The sequence below is a fragment of the Bombus vosnesenskii genome, unplaced genomic scaffold (assembly GCF_011952255.1).
Source record: "Bombus vosnesenskii isolate JDL3184/JDL3185 unplaced genomic scaffold, Bvos_JDL3184-5_v1.1 scf7180000013352, whole genome shotgun sequence".
In the NCBI taxonomy this organism is placed as follows: domain Eukaryota; kingdom Metazoa; phylum Arthropoda; class Insecta; order Hymenoptera; family Apidae; genus Bombus; species Bombus vosnesenskii.
Window position 1 is genome coordinate 780,281 of NW_022882988.1, and position 14,083 is coordinate 794,363.

General features: G+C 37.5%; 3 protein-coding genes across 18 annotated transcripts in view; 2 read left to right on the forward strand and 1 right to left on the reverse strand.

Annotated features, from left to right (window-relative positions):
* LOC117236851 overlaps positions 1-6,115 on the forward strand; it is a 92,520-nt gene extending 86,405 nt beyond the window's left edge. For 8 of the 12 annotated variants that reach the window (XM_033500190.1, XM_033500195.1, XM_033500186.1 and 5 more), the window contains 5 exons: positions 932-1,072; positions 1,152-1,292; positions 2,707-2,767; positions 3,084-4,420; positions 4,497-6,115. In XM_033500190.1, coding sequence (XP_033356081.1) covers positions 932-1,072; positions 1,152-1,292; positions 2,707-2,767; positions 3,084-4,420; positions 4,497-4,922 — 2,106 coding nt within the window. In that variant the 3' untranslated portion in view covers positions 4,923-6,115. The remainder of the gene's footprint in view (positions 1-931; positions 1,073-1,151; positions 1,293-2,706; positions 2,768-3,083; positions 4,421-4,496) is intronic. The other 4 variants (XM_033500191.1, XM_033500192.1, XM_033500193.1 and 1 more) reach the window with 2 other exon arrangements.
* A 481-nt stretch (positions 6,116-6,596) lies between these two features.
* Positions 6,597-9,316, reverse strand: LOC117236854 (glucosidase 2 subunit beta). Its single transcript, XM_033500206.1, has 2 exons — positions 8,249-9,316; positions 6,597-8,166 (listed from the first exon to the last, which is right to left on the reverse strand). Exons 1-2 carry the CDS (start codon positions 9,195-9,197, stop codon positions 7,487-7,489), a joined length of 1,629 nt encoding a protein of 542 aa, XP_033356097.1. The 5' UTR covers positions 9,198-9,316; the 3' UTR covers positions 6,597-7,486.
* Positions 9,317-9,836: 520 nt separating this feature from the next.
* Positions 9,837-13,697, forward strand: LOC117236852 (OTU domain-containing protein 7B-like). Of its 5 annotated transcripts, none has more exons than XM_033500198.1 (8): positions 9,837-9,932; positions 10,726-10,966; positions 11,050-11,468; positions 11,550-11,921; positions 11,998-12,311; positions 12,390-12,548; positions 12,626-12,698; positions 12,758-13,336. In XM_033500198.1, exons 1-8 carry the CDS (start codon positions 9,852-9,854, stop codon positions 12,857-12,859), a joined length of 1,761 nt encoding a protein of 586 aa, XP_033356089.1. In that variant the 5' UTR covers positions 9,837-9,851; the 3' UTR covers positions 12,860-13,336. The 5 variants fall into 5 exon arrangements, with proteins under 5 accessions (XP_033356089.1, XP_033356094.1, XP_033356092.1 ...); XM_033500203.1 differs by having other exon boundaries at positions 9,874-9,964; positions 12,758-13,697; XM_033500201.1 differs by having other exon boundaries at positions 9,885-10,297; positions 12,758-13,697.
* The last annotated feature ends 386 nt before the right edge of the window (positions 13,698-14,083 follow it).

Genomic DNA, 14,083 nt, shown 5'->3' on the forward strand with positions numbered 1-14,083 from the left:
CGTTGTTTCCTACCACTGTGTTAGCGGATTCGTGGAACGAAACCTTTACGAAGCTGCATCTTTTTATTTCGACGATACCAATGTTAGTTCGGCGTCATCTCTAATTGCTAATTCCCGATTATTGCAATACTGTCTTTGATCTCGTTGATCTACAAAATAATACAATATAACAAGTGGATTGCGGATGTTTATGTAACTTCGTATTTTTATGAACATGGCTTGAAGCATATAACGTAAACGGGTATAATATTTAGCTACCAAGTACTTTGGATATCTTACATAGATATCGTGTATTTTGTTGCTTCTTGCATTTTTAAATTTCGCATAAATATCTGCAGTCTGACAACCAGTAACGTTGCGAATTCGTTGATTCTTTCGGAATTTTTGTTTCCAAATTTTTCTTGTGTCTATGTCGCGTGATTCTGTTGTGCACGGTGGCGAGTATATAAATAGAGAAAGTTTTCATACCAAGTTTAACTTAATTTAGTTATTATACTTATTATTCGGCATAAAAGCTCGCAAGCAGTACTATACTTATGATGCTTCGAGGTACAAGGAATATGTCTTTCCCGTCAAATTTTATTCCGTTTATTAGACAAGTGAATAATTTTCACGCGAACAATTGACGAGCTTCGCGAAACTCCACGAATCGACAAATCGCTCACACGATACATGCTAACTCCCTCGTAATGACTAGACTGCCAATGTCTAATTACAGACGTGAAAGCAAAGATTTGTTTCATTCGCTAAACGCTATAACGAATACTAATGCGAGATACAATATGTCCCACGTTTACGCTATTCTTTGCGAGTTTTATATGTTTCTGCATATAATACATGCGCCCTATCTAATTTTACAACTCCGAATCGCCCGCGAATGCATACACATCGTTAGTTTAGTAATAACGCGTTACGTAAATTTGGCTGCAAGGACAAGATCGAGGACAAGGAGTTCGGGTCGATAAGATCGGCGTGCAAAATCGAGGATCGGCCAAGACCAAAGCCAGAGAGCAGACGTACAATCCCTCAGGCGATGAAAGAGCAATCCGTTCGAGCTGAAGATACGATCGAGGTAATCGATCAGATCCCGTGATTTTCACGTTACTAGAGACACGTTGTATATTATTCGATATGTTGCTCGAACGATGTAGGATAAAGCGGAGGATGAGTCGACAGGATCTGTTAAATCTTCGTGCAGGATCGAGGATCGACCACGCTCGAAGCCGGAAACGAGACAGAGGATCCCGCCGATAATCAAAGACGCGAGTCCACGAATCGAGGAGACGATCGAGGTAATCGATCGGCCGTTAATTACGTCGATCTTCGGTTCGGCCAGATCCGATAAAAAAAAAAAAAAAAAAGAAAGAAAGAAAAATCCAATCAAACCTTTTCTCACAATGACGTGGCTAAGATTAGTTTAAGATTAATCTGTTAACCAGACCATCTTTCGATCAGAAATCTGTACAATCATGGAAGTAGAAGTTAACGAGGACAGATCAATTTTAATTGGATTGATATACGACGTAATTTGTTTTTAATCAAAAGATACGGAATACATAAGGAGGTATTTTAGATTGAGAATATCGTAGACCGCCTGGTGGTCTGTATAGAACATCACCTTTCAGACTTTAAGATTTTTCCTTTTTTCAAAGTAACTGTAAAACTTTTTAGTACCACTCGTTTATTTATGTTTTAAAATTAGTCGTCATGTTTTTCGAAGTAAATAAAATTGAAATTGATCGAGTTATAAGGTATTTAACGCGGTCCGTTAAAAGAAATGTATAATCTACTGGCTGACATTCTACTTATCTACATCGACAAAACTAAAGACATTCTTAATTGGCACGAACGTCATTACCACGTGAAACGAGATGAAAGAAAAGTATCACAAACGATATGAAAAATATTAACGATCTTTCTGTTTATCGAGAGAACAAGCAACTTTGACATATGATAATTCACGTAAAATAATATTACGAATATTGCGAAATTCTTTTGCAAGCGTAGTTGTTGCTTGTATCTATACTTCCGGACAATACAGAAGTAGAAAAGCAAATTTTATTTATAATGTTCTACGCTAGAATACCCTTTTGAATGAAGAAATTATCATATCCAAGAGGCAATTGATTCAAGTAACAAATTACTTATTGTCCGGCTAATAGGTTGAAGTGTGTCAGCGGTAGAGTTAGACCGGCGACGAACAAAGAAAAGAGAAATTCGAGTTTCGTTTTACGAAACGAGCGTAGATTCTCTGATCGACTTGTATACCAGCTGTTTGCCGCGCGATTACGCTCTCGACACGACGTGCCGCAAAACGAGGGGGGAACGGTAGCACGAACGAAAGGTTTTCCTGGTGAAGAAGTGTCTTTCGAGACGGCACCTGCAACCGGTTTCGAACGATCACGGTTAACTGGCCGCACTTGCTCGTCCCGATAGTGGTTAATACCGTTATACCCGGCGTTTTGCGAGCCCGCCTGCCGATGCACTCGGCTCAAAGGCCACTAACAGTGTCACGAATAATTCGTCTAGCCCGTCGTCGGTCTATTTTTATTAATTTTCTATTATTTTACGAATTTTTTAAATCCTCTGTAATCGGTCGTTGGCGTCGTATAATATTAATTCCGTATTTATTTTTTGATACAGAGTTTAACGACGATTAATTGAGTAAACGGTGTATTGAATTTATCTCTGAATTTTGTTTTCTAGGGCTCAAAATCGCCAAAGGACACGATCGATCATATTATACCTGTGGCCAAAGAAGATTTACGTAAGTGTCTAACTTAACGTTCTTATTCTTATTACGTAATTTCACAGATTGTCGGATTTCAATATAAATTTATATTTCTATGGACGCGAAGAGCAGTGAACTTAAATAGTATTATAACGCGTCTACCTAGGATTTTCAAGAGGATCGTGGTTGATCTTCAAGATTCAAATATTTCTTCGAAAGTTATCGAACTATTTCGTACTGTAATAAATAACGCGCAAAAATCCGCAGTCTGTTCGTAAAACGCGATTCGAACGACTAGGTAGATAAAGTCAAATTTATTTTATTTTAACAAAACTTTCCATTTGTCCACCAGCGCAACTGGAAAGCGCCAGTTTGAACCATACAGCGGCACATCACCGAATTGCGGTTCGACCCAAAAACCGGAGGCCTCCGAGGCGTACTGGCTCTCAAGCTGCCAACACATCCACGTCGACGATCACGACCATAGCGGAGGATTCGTTGGACAGCTTGGACCAGCAAACGGTCAGCGTGAACAGCAATGCGTCTTCACCGACTGAACCGAAGAACGTGTCTATCACGAGGAAATCTTCGAGTAGATTGTCGCGTACGTCGGACATTTTCGAGCAACTGGAAGCTAAACTTCCTAGAAAGCCACCTAGCGTGGCCTCTTTATCCCCGGATAGCCTGGACGCCGTGACTGCCTCGAGAGCGAGCGTCGAGGTGAACGACGACTTGGAGAAGCAGCCAGAAGTTCGATCGATCGTCAGGAAAGCGTCGAATCGAACACCAAAGAATACAGAGATGTTCGAAGAGCTGGAATCGAAGCTACCTCGAAGGAGATCCTCCAACAGATTGTCGAAATCGCCTGACAGTCTAGAAGTGGCTCCCAGTTGGTTCTCCAAATCTACGGAAGGCTTCGACAAATTAATGGAGTACGAACAAGCGAAACCCGTGACTCGAAGACTGCTAAACCCAATCTCGAAGTCGATCGATCGCGTATCCAAGTCTTCCGACAGCCTAGAAGCGATAGAGGCGTTAGCCAGCGACGAATCCATCGAACGTAGGAGGAGCAGCTTCGAGTTGCGCGCTCGCAGATCCTCCAAGAACATATCAAAGTCGTCGGAGAATTTCGAGGTTTTGGAGCAAACGCAGATTGGAACGGAGACTGTTCAAGAACTGCAGAAGAGGAGTAGCATTTCGGATATCAATCTGTCTCGGGGAAGAAGGTTATCAAAGAGTACGTCCAAGTCGTCGGAAGATTTCGAGAGGATCGAGATAAGCGAGTCGAAAGACGAGGGGGAAAATATCGGAGATAGTTTCGGGAAATGCTGCAGGAGATCCTCGAAACGTATGTCGTCCGAAAGCTCTGACAATTTGGAGTCGGATGACAGATTGGAAAACAGGAGAATCAGAAGAACACCAAAAAGAATACCGAGCACCAGTTACGTGGACATCGTCCCAACGGACGATGGAGAGGAAGAGAAAAGACCGATCACGGTTAGGAAACCAGCCAGGCTTCAGAAATCGTCTGAAAGCTCGGAGCTTGGCAGTACGGATACGTTGGATTCTGAGAGGAGGAATAAGTCGTCGGAGAGTACCGAAACTTTGGACAGTTTGGAGAGAGATTTGGATCAGGATAGAAAACACGAAGATCTCGCGGACGCTGTTGCGGATAGACGCGACAAAAATGTAAGTTTTTGAGAAAGTCGATTTTTGCTCGTATTAATTATTGATCGAGTAAAAAAAGAAATGTTTCTATTTTCAGGATCCTTGGACCAATAAACCTCTAATGACGTCGCATTCGGAACAAATTTCAATGGCGGACGGCACGGAGGACTCCAAATCCTTGATCTCACCGGACAAATTCTACTGGCGCCAATCATCGGAATCGAAGGAGAACATCGACATTCATCAATTATTAGCCATCACGATAGTTACCAGAATGGCCGACAACGGCAATAACCAACGAAGCTCTGTGATTTATCCTAAGAAGAAGCAACAGATCACCACGTCACAGCCTACCTCGCCAGTCGCTAAACAAGAAGATAACAAGATGATCTTCGACAATCTCCTCGTTAGTAAGAACGACGAAGATTTGCAAAACATGTTAAACGGCAATATATCCGAAGTATCCACGGACACGAAGAGTTTCAAGGAGAAACTAATCATGTTCGAGAAACTCGGCAAATGAACATTACACACATCTACACACGTAATTAATTAACAGGCACGCGTTTGATTGATTTCGCCTGTTTAATGGGAAAAAAAGGATACATAAGAAGAGAAACTGGTCGAGACTATGCAAAGCCTTTTTTTCCTATGTAAACTTTTTTATATCTGGATTTCATTTGTAGACTGAATAAGCTGAAGGAAACGAAATACGAACGAAGATGTTCGACTGGTTAAGACTATAAGATGGACAATAATGTAAATTATTTACTTCAAATTTTTATAATGTTTTTCATGAGGCGTATCTTCGTTTCTCACTCGCAAACACCAAAAAAAAAAAAAAAAAGAAACAAAGGAAAGTGGAAAGGTAATCAATATGTAAAAAGATTTTAAGTTGGTCCGTGGCGAGAAAGTTGTAAGGTCAACGTGTTTAAACATAATTACTGGCCGTAATTACTTGTAAATCGCGTGTTATTTAACTTGTTCCGTTGCAATCGTATTTTCTTCCTCCTTTTTTTCTACATGAAACAAAAATCGCATACATGATAAGATTACCGGTCATAGCCGAATGCAGTATTAGGTGGTGCGCGATACCGCGAATCAATATACTCGCGTGTCGTGCTTACAAATTCTTCTCGTGTTAGGAGCTTAGTGTTTCTTGTTGTACAGTAGCTTAGAGTCGCTAATAAATGTCGTGTTTCGTTCCACTGTGTAAATACAAAAAGGAAAAACCCCATTGCAAAATTAGGCACGAATAAAAGGTATACGAATAAAGAGAATATATAAAAGATAATATAGAAAATATAATAGTCAACATGATTTAAGGAGTGTTTAGTTCAATGGCCAAGACGAGTCATTAAGCGAACACAGGGTATGTTGTTAAACGAAAACATAGTTCAATTATATTTAGAGATGTTGTGGTAAAATCTTTGGGAAATGCTGCCTTTCCATATCAATCTAGTAGTTTCTACGTGTCGACGTCAAACCACGCGAAATTGACAGAGATTATATTCTGTACTATTAGATATCTGATCTACTCTTTCCAGATTTTGAAGAAGCGATAATGCTTTAAGTTGTTTTCTTTTTGTATGATTAATACGATAAACGAAATGTATCTTTTGATTTTAAATTGAAGATTGTACGTCTGAGAATTATAAATTCCACGTTGAGATCAAAATAATCTGTGTACGTTCAAAGGGAAACAGTGGATCATCGTGGGGTGAAGAAAAGACGTTAGAGCGTATCGTCTTCATCACGTAATACCGCGTGACAAGACAAGATACTTCTTTCCAGTCTTTTAAGTGCCTTAACGAAGTACCAAGGAATCGACTGGTTGCGGACATTGTTGGATAAATCGCGCAGAAACGTTTATCACTTTCCTCTCTATTGACCACCTCCCCTTTTAGTTTTCTAGTTAACTGTAAAAGTCTCAAACTCCAAAAGATACGCGTAGATTGTTAGGTTAATGAGACATAAATAGAGAATTGAATTAACCATCACTATAACGTATAAGAACTGGCATAATTGAAAGAAGAATATAAATAAATAAATATATATATATAAATAAATACGCGTATATATAAATATAAATATATGTATATATACAATTATTATATAAATATATAATATATATATATATTTATATTTGTATACATATTATAGTATATATAAATACACATAAATATATACAGGCATATAATACAGAAAGAGTAAAAGTCGCCCATTTTAATGTAAATAAAGCTGCCATCGTAATTACAGTTCGACAACAAAATTCTTTTCCTCTTTATTGAACCCGCATTCCGATGCGTCGATCACGTACGCATCTTTAGAAAATTACAAAATATCTCGATACATTAAATACAGTTTTCTACGTTACACGTAGCAATTTGGGAAAATTTTTCTTCTCGAAATTTTCTTACAGGGTGTATATATGTGCATGAGTGGTTGCTTCAGTTCATTTACTTCGGGCGAGAGTCTTGTAGACCTTGACGAAAATAGGTAGTCGCTCAACTGCGTGATGACCCAATGACGAGTGAAACAGCTTAGGTCGTTTTATTCGAACCAGTTCATAAAAATTCGTCTCGTACAAAAGGAGGAATGTATAACAGTAACACAATATTGGCAATTACCGTGTAACAACGACTTCTTATTCACTTATCACGAATATTAAAATGTCTCTCTACCTTTTAAGCAAACTGAGCTCGTTGATAACTCACGACCGCGTTATCGGCTACGAATTCTGTTTGTTTATGTATACAAGTACAACGACAAAGAGTTTCTAATGCAAGGACGAATAACCGATCACGATTTCGATACTCGATAAAATTACCATTACTTATCGTACAAGTTTTGACTAGGGTCTCTTACTATAGCTTATCAGTTTCCTTTATCTTCAATAGTAAAAAACTTTGTGCAAATTTGCGAATGTTGTAATAACTTTTTATTTAACGCGTTAAACGTTCAAGAAACAAACTTGAAAATAGGTGAATCGCGCGGTCGTTATTCACCCTTGCCATTTTTATGTACCTTACGTTTCAAAGTCATACAATCGCGTATTAAATCCTGCACGTTTATGCGATATGAAATTTATAATTCGTCATGTGTATTAGCGGATTCCAGATTCGCATTGCATACAACTGGCGTGGAAAATTCCATAGCGTACTCGCACCGGCTAGGTTCAGTCACTGAAACTAGTTTATTTTCTTTACCACAGCTGAGATTGACAATGGTAGAACGCGCAGGTCCGTTCCAACAACTGAGGCCAGAGTCGTATTTCATCTTCGAATACCTTTGACCTTCCGGTCCGCTCCAATCGTTCCAGTGACCTAAGTTAATGTCGCTACCGCCAGATTTCGATCTCTGCGTCGCTCTCGAAAACATGCACAAGGTGTAAACATATTCCAAATTGGTATAATCGAAACATTCGCCGTCTAGAGGTATGAATTCATTGTCAACGCCGAAGTCACGATCTAATTTTTCTTCAAACTCTCTGATTTCCGTTAACAGTTCATTCACGGATTTTTCCGCTTTTTCGAAATTCTCACGTGCAGCTGTTGCTTCATCTATGAGAGTTTGCGTTTCTTCGTCGTACTGCACTTGAGATTCCTCAGGTTTCAGCTGTTCTTTGCCTGCAACTTCATCTGCCTCTGTGCCATCAACTTCAACTTTTTCTTGCTCAGATATTTCACCCGCTGGCTCGTGAATCTCTCCTTCTTCATCTTCTTCGTCTTCTCCCTCCTCTTTCTGACTTGCTGGTTTAAACATCCCTGAAATAAGATATTAATACAATGCATAGTTCAAAATAGAAGTAAAAGAAATGTATCACCAACAGACAATCTCTTTATTAACCTTGTTCTAACATTATGAAGACCTTTGCATTTGGCCATACTGAATCAATAAAATCTTGAAGATTGACTTCCTTCTGATTATTTAAGAAATACATTGCCTCTTCTTCGGTTACAACTCCATTCCTGTCTTTGTCAAACGTCACCCTAGTTTGAAGCTCTGCAATTGTTACAGTACCACTATTATCGGAGTCTAGTAGTTTAAAATAATCCTCTGCATCTGACTCGTGTAATTCTTCATCCTCTTCTCCCTCTTGTGCTGCAGATTGTTCTGATTCAGCTGGCTTGTACTTTTCTAAAGCAGCTCTTTCGCGTTCCTCCGCTTGAGTCTTCAATAATTCCTTCTCCTTCTTTACAAGTTCTGCTTCTTCGTATTCTGAGCGTAATTTAACTAAGCGTGCTTGATAATCTGTCTTTAATTGTTTGCCTTTAGCAATCATTTCCATCCTTATCTTGTTACCTTCCCTTATCAACTCTTCTGCCTTTTGTTGCTCCAACCTGGCTTCCTTCCCAAGTTCATTACAATTATTTAAGCATTCCTTGCCCGAGCTATATTCGTCACTGGCATCGCAACAGTCGCAAACACCGTCGTTTACCCAGGTGGATGGTATATAGCGAGGTTTATGACCGGAATTTTCGCAGTAAAATGAGCCGTTTGTGCAGGCAGGCGTACCGGGCTCATCACTGCCATCCGCGCAATCACAATAATTATCATTTACATGTGAAAATGGTATTATTAGGCTTCCATCAAGGCACTGGAAGTCACGATCCGATGGATAAAGCGAACTTTTCGCGTTAGGTATCCCACGAATTTGCAACACCTTAGAACCGGCTACGTGGCCCAATAGAATCAACAGATTAACTGATAGAAAAAACATCAGGTGTATGCCGCAATTATTCATCGTGATAATATTCCTTTCGATTCTCTGTCCACTGTATGAAAATATTATCATCCACGGTAAACTGACAAACTTTTCCAGCAAAATCGACCAACTTTTTGAGGTTTAAAACGGACACGAGTACATAACACACACACTCGTGCACGCCTACTACATCGGCATGGTCGCGTCTCGCAACTTACGTTTAAGCAAGGTAGACGAACTACAATGTCGAAAAATGGTAACCTGTGGCGCTACAGTTTGCACGCGACTTAGTAAATCATGTTAAGGCGGCTTTTTCAGTTGCACAGTTTTCTGTAACCTTCCAAAAACACTCTCAATGAATAATGTTACATTGTCTACCGTTAGAAGATGTATAATTGCTTTTTAATAAAAAACAACGTAACGGAATATTAAGAAAAAGCAGGTGTTTATCTTTGGAACGATAATAATAATGAATCATAATGATTAATAACCCAAACCCCAAAAAAGTTAAAGTTAAAATGAAACAGCTATATGATTTTATATTGATAAAAATAAAAGAGAACGATGTAACTTGATAAAGGTCAATGATTAATTTTGGTGGTGTTTTCTATTAAATTATTCTACAAATGTGTTATACATATGTCATACTATATAAGTGGGCGGTACATGTGATGCGCAATGCTTGCTTTCAAGGTTAAATGCATTTCTAAGTAGCGACACGATATTATGTGATAAACGGTACGAATGAATTTCTTGTATTTCAAAATTGGTTACGTTATCGTGATCAGAATCAACTTGTCCATTGGTGGGCGGGAATGCAACTGCGTAAATAACAACAGTGTATCTCTTAATCCCTCGTTAATTAGACATGTGACCGATTTAGAGTTTCACGATGACTTCCGTGACGCAATAATAATAATTCGCTTCTTATTCTCTTTACTCTCCAACCAGTTACTTTCGAGATTGCGTGTTCTAGGTTATGTTGTGTTTGTATCAGCTTCTGTGCAGACAGATTCTTGGCCGTTTTCATACATTGTGGGTAGCCTTGTGAGATAGGGTTTAGTACGAATACAGTGGAACAAAATGTGAGATAGTATACGAACGGCTTGTGCATCGTAGTCCAATTAGAATACTATTTAACGATACTCTACCGCTACGCTCCACTTCACTAATTCGATATACGGGCCAAGGTTTGCACATTTTGAATAACGATATCCGATAGTGGCACATATACATACAAGTTCTTCGTATATATAATTCTATTTATATGTATAAATGTACATATATATACCGTCTGCTTTTTTAGTCACTTTTGATATTTCGTAATCATGAGGATTAAAATGCTTTCTCCTCGCTTTCTTTTCCTTTTAATTGTATTTATAATTAAATTTGTTATGTACATAACCATTCTATGTTTATTACCATACAAATGTCACCTTGTTCTATTTTTAAATACTAATATATACATGTATATTGTTGTGTAAAGCCATTTGACTGCTGCATTTTTGTAACTCTTAGTTGTATACTATATGATAACTCGCATACATTTTCTGTGATATCTTTTTATCACTTTTGTAATTGTAACGTCATTAATTTTAGATGAACTGCTACTTTGTAGGTGCAAGAAGATAGTGTAATGAACGTAGGACTGTCCACGTACGATGGTTTGGAGAAAGAGACAAGTTCTAATAATGCATTGGAAAATGGAGGAGGAACTACAAAGAAGCTAGCCAGAGGTATATCTCGAGCAACTGAAAATGCTGCCATTGTCTCTTATGCTCGTTCTCAATTAGCAACTATAGAATCTCTAGATACTCCGGAGTTTACATTTTCACTTCCTGATCTAACTGTATATCCAGGTATTTTACCTATGCTCTAGTATAACCAGTTACAATTACTTTCTCTATTGTGTCTTAATAATTGAATGATACATTACACTTAGATTCATTTCGACAATTTTTGGAAAGAGATCTAATAGAAGGTGGGTGCTTAACTTCTTTGGAAGCTGCTGGTCGTTTAAATTGGTGGTGTGGGGGATGTAAAAATGGAAGTAACAGAGTTTTATGGCCTTTGGCAACATCAGGAGATGGCAATTGTCTCCTACATGCAGCTTCTCTTGGCATGTGGGGCTTTCATGATAGACTTCTTACACTCAGAGAAGCTCTGTATAATACATTGGCTAAAGGAGAATATAGACATGCTTTGTTTAGAAGGTGGAAATGGCGCCAAATGGGCTTAAATGCAGCTTCAGGTTTATCTTATACAGAGGCAGAATGGTTAACAGAATGGCAAACTATCGTAGATATGGCTTCTCCTATTCTCAGGAACCAAACTGCTACTTCCTACCAAAGTCTTGAAGAAGTATGTAAGGTTTCCATACTTTTTTCTAATTTTTCTGCAGTTCCAGATTTACCACATACTTATGCAGTTGAAACTTTATAGGTACATATATTAGCTTTGGCTCATGCTTTAAAGCGGCCTATAATAGTTATAGCAGAGACTATGTTAAAAGATGCAGAAGGTGTAGCTTTAGCACCAATTCCATTTGGTGGAGTGTATTTACCATTAGAAGTATCTCCGACACGTTGTCATAGAACCCCATTGCTTTTAGCATATCATTCAGCTCATTTTTCCCCTCTCGTTACGGTGGATGGAGCGAGTGATTTTGGAGATGGTTGTAACGAAGGTGTTAGCATACCTCTTATAGATCCAGATACAGGTCAACTACTATCAGTTTTATTCGCGGTAGATCCAGGACCTGATTGGGATTGGGAAGAAGGTTCACGAGACTTGTTAATTTGTCAACAAGATACGGTAATTAATCTTATCGATGACATAAACTATAGTTACAACGTACATTAAAATATAATTACTCAATATTGGTATTTAGATGGAAATTTTATTGCGGCAATATTTAGACTGCGAATATCAAAATTTCACATCGGAAGATATTGAGAGATTGTCAGATACTGATGGTTCACTTTCTAAAACTGCGAAACAATTGCTTGGAGTTGCTAAACAATTCGGATCAATTGGAAAATCCGTTAGTAAAAGACTGTGGTCTATGACAAAGAGACCAAAGAGTTTACCAGTAACGGCCGGTGGACTTTCAACGGAAGGTTTGTTATGTGTAAGGATCAGAAGTAGACGTCATCAATATGTGGATCAGATGCTTCAGAATTACCTCCAATGTGCTCACGCAAGGTATAGCAATTTTATGTAGTTATGATAATTTCATTTTATAGATAGAATACGACTTCTAATCATTTTTATGTCATACAGATATCTCCAAGATCATAAAGTTGACGAGACTGGGAGCGAAATGAATTATGGTGCTGGCAAATCTAGGTTCTATACAGCCAGCGATCAAGACAGCCATGCAAGCGTCAGCAAATTGTTACCGACCAATCCGAATAAAGATCGTACACTTTATCTTTCAAGGTACTGAGATTAATATACCACTCTATGAATTATTCTATTAGTTTTTGTGTGTATCACATAAATTATTTTTTCCATAGATCTACTTTTTATAATGACCAACCGTCAGTTTATAAACAGAGGCCAGAGTCATGGAATGCCAATAGTTTAGAGGTAAGGATTTAAATATTCATTGTAATTACGAAACTTGAATAATTTGAGGTTTTTCTTAGGCTAATGTCAAACAATGTCGCAATGAAGACTGTCAATTTTTCGGTTCTGCAGAAAATGATTACTTCTGCTCACAATGTTGGGCAAACCAACTTTATCGTTGAGAAATTGCTGGTCTCAACGATACATGACAATAACTCTTTAATATTGCTCGAGTTAAATGACATATAATCGGAGTTAGGTATAACACTAGCCATTTTAAAAAGTTGCTTAAAAAAGGAAATTGTCTGGCCAGATTTTCTTCTTCCTGATATGTTAATTCATTCTATTTAGTTTTTTATTTAAAACTAGGCAACATACCAGTGATTCTCGTATATCGTGACAATAAAACGCTTTCTCTTTTAAGAGCGTATGCGCATGGTCTAATATTGCACTTGTCATTCAAATTTTGTTCACACATATTTATCGTTATCTTTCTTTATTTATTACTATTCATCTTTCTAAGAAGCATATCAGATATACAGGGTTTATCTGTTTCTGAAACATATATACATACATATATATACCACAGCTTAAAAGTCCATCACATAGCTTATAAGACCGAATCATATTAAATAAAAAAAGTATTATATTTTCGCAAATAACGATACGTCACTATTTTCATGACAAGTAAACAATTCCTAACTTTTTTGCACGTGCCTTCTATCTTGCATAATACAGAAACAAGTATACAAGCATAATGATAATACTCGATTTTCAACGCAATGATGAAAATGCCATTTTCTGTCGCAGCTATTTCTATCGCTTTAAATATACATAATGCTTTGTATAAATTGATGGCGCTTCACTTATTTACTCACTGCTTCAGTGTGTCTATCTAAGAGAGCGCGGGTTTGATATTTAATATTATAATATTAAATTGATATCAAATCATTCATTGTATTCAGTCTCGTTGCCTGTTGGCAATTATTTATGTAAAATTGTGTGAAAAATAAAACATATTTTTATATTTTGGACCTTTTTATATTTCCCTGGTATCTTATGAATTATATATATTTTGTATTATATATATTTGTATTATATATATTATATTATATTATATATATTTGTATTATATATTTGTATTATATATATTTTGAAATATGAATCGTTTAAAAAAAACTGAAGATCTTGTTATGTTTTTGACGGTCTGTATATGTACGTAGATTGCATTATATTTTTAATTTATAAAGCGAATAAATATAGACGTACTTCGCCTACAATAGTGAGAAATGCACATTTCCCCACTCGCTGCGTATATGCATATAACTCCCACTAAAAAAAAATGTATGTATAGTTCTGCTGTTTCACTGCCAGAGGTGGTAATTCATACAGCGTATTTTTGGCTG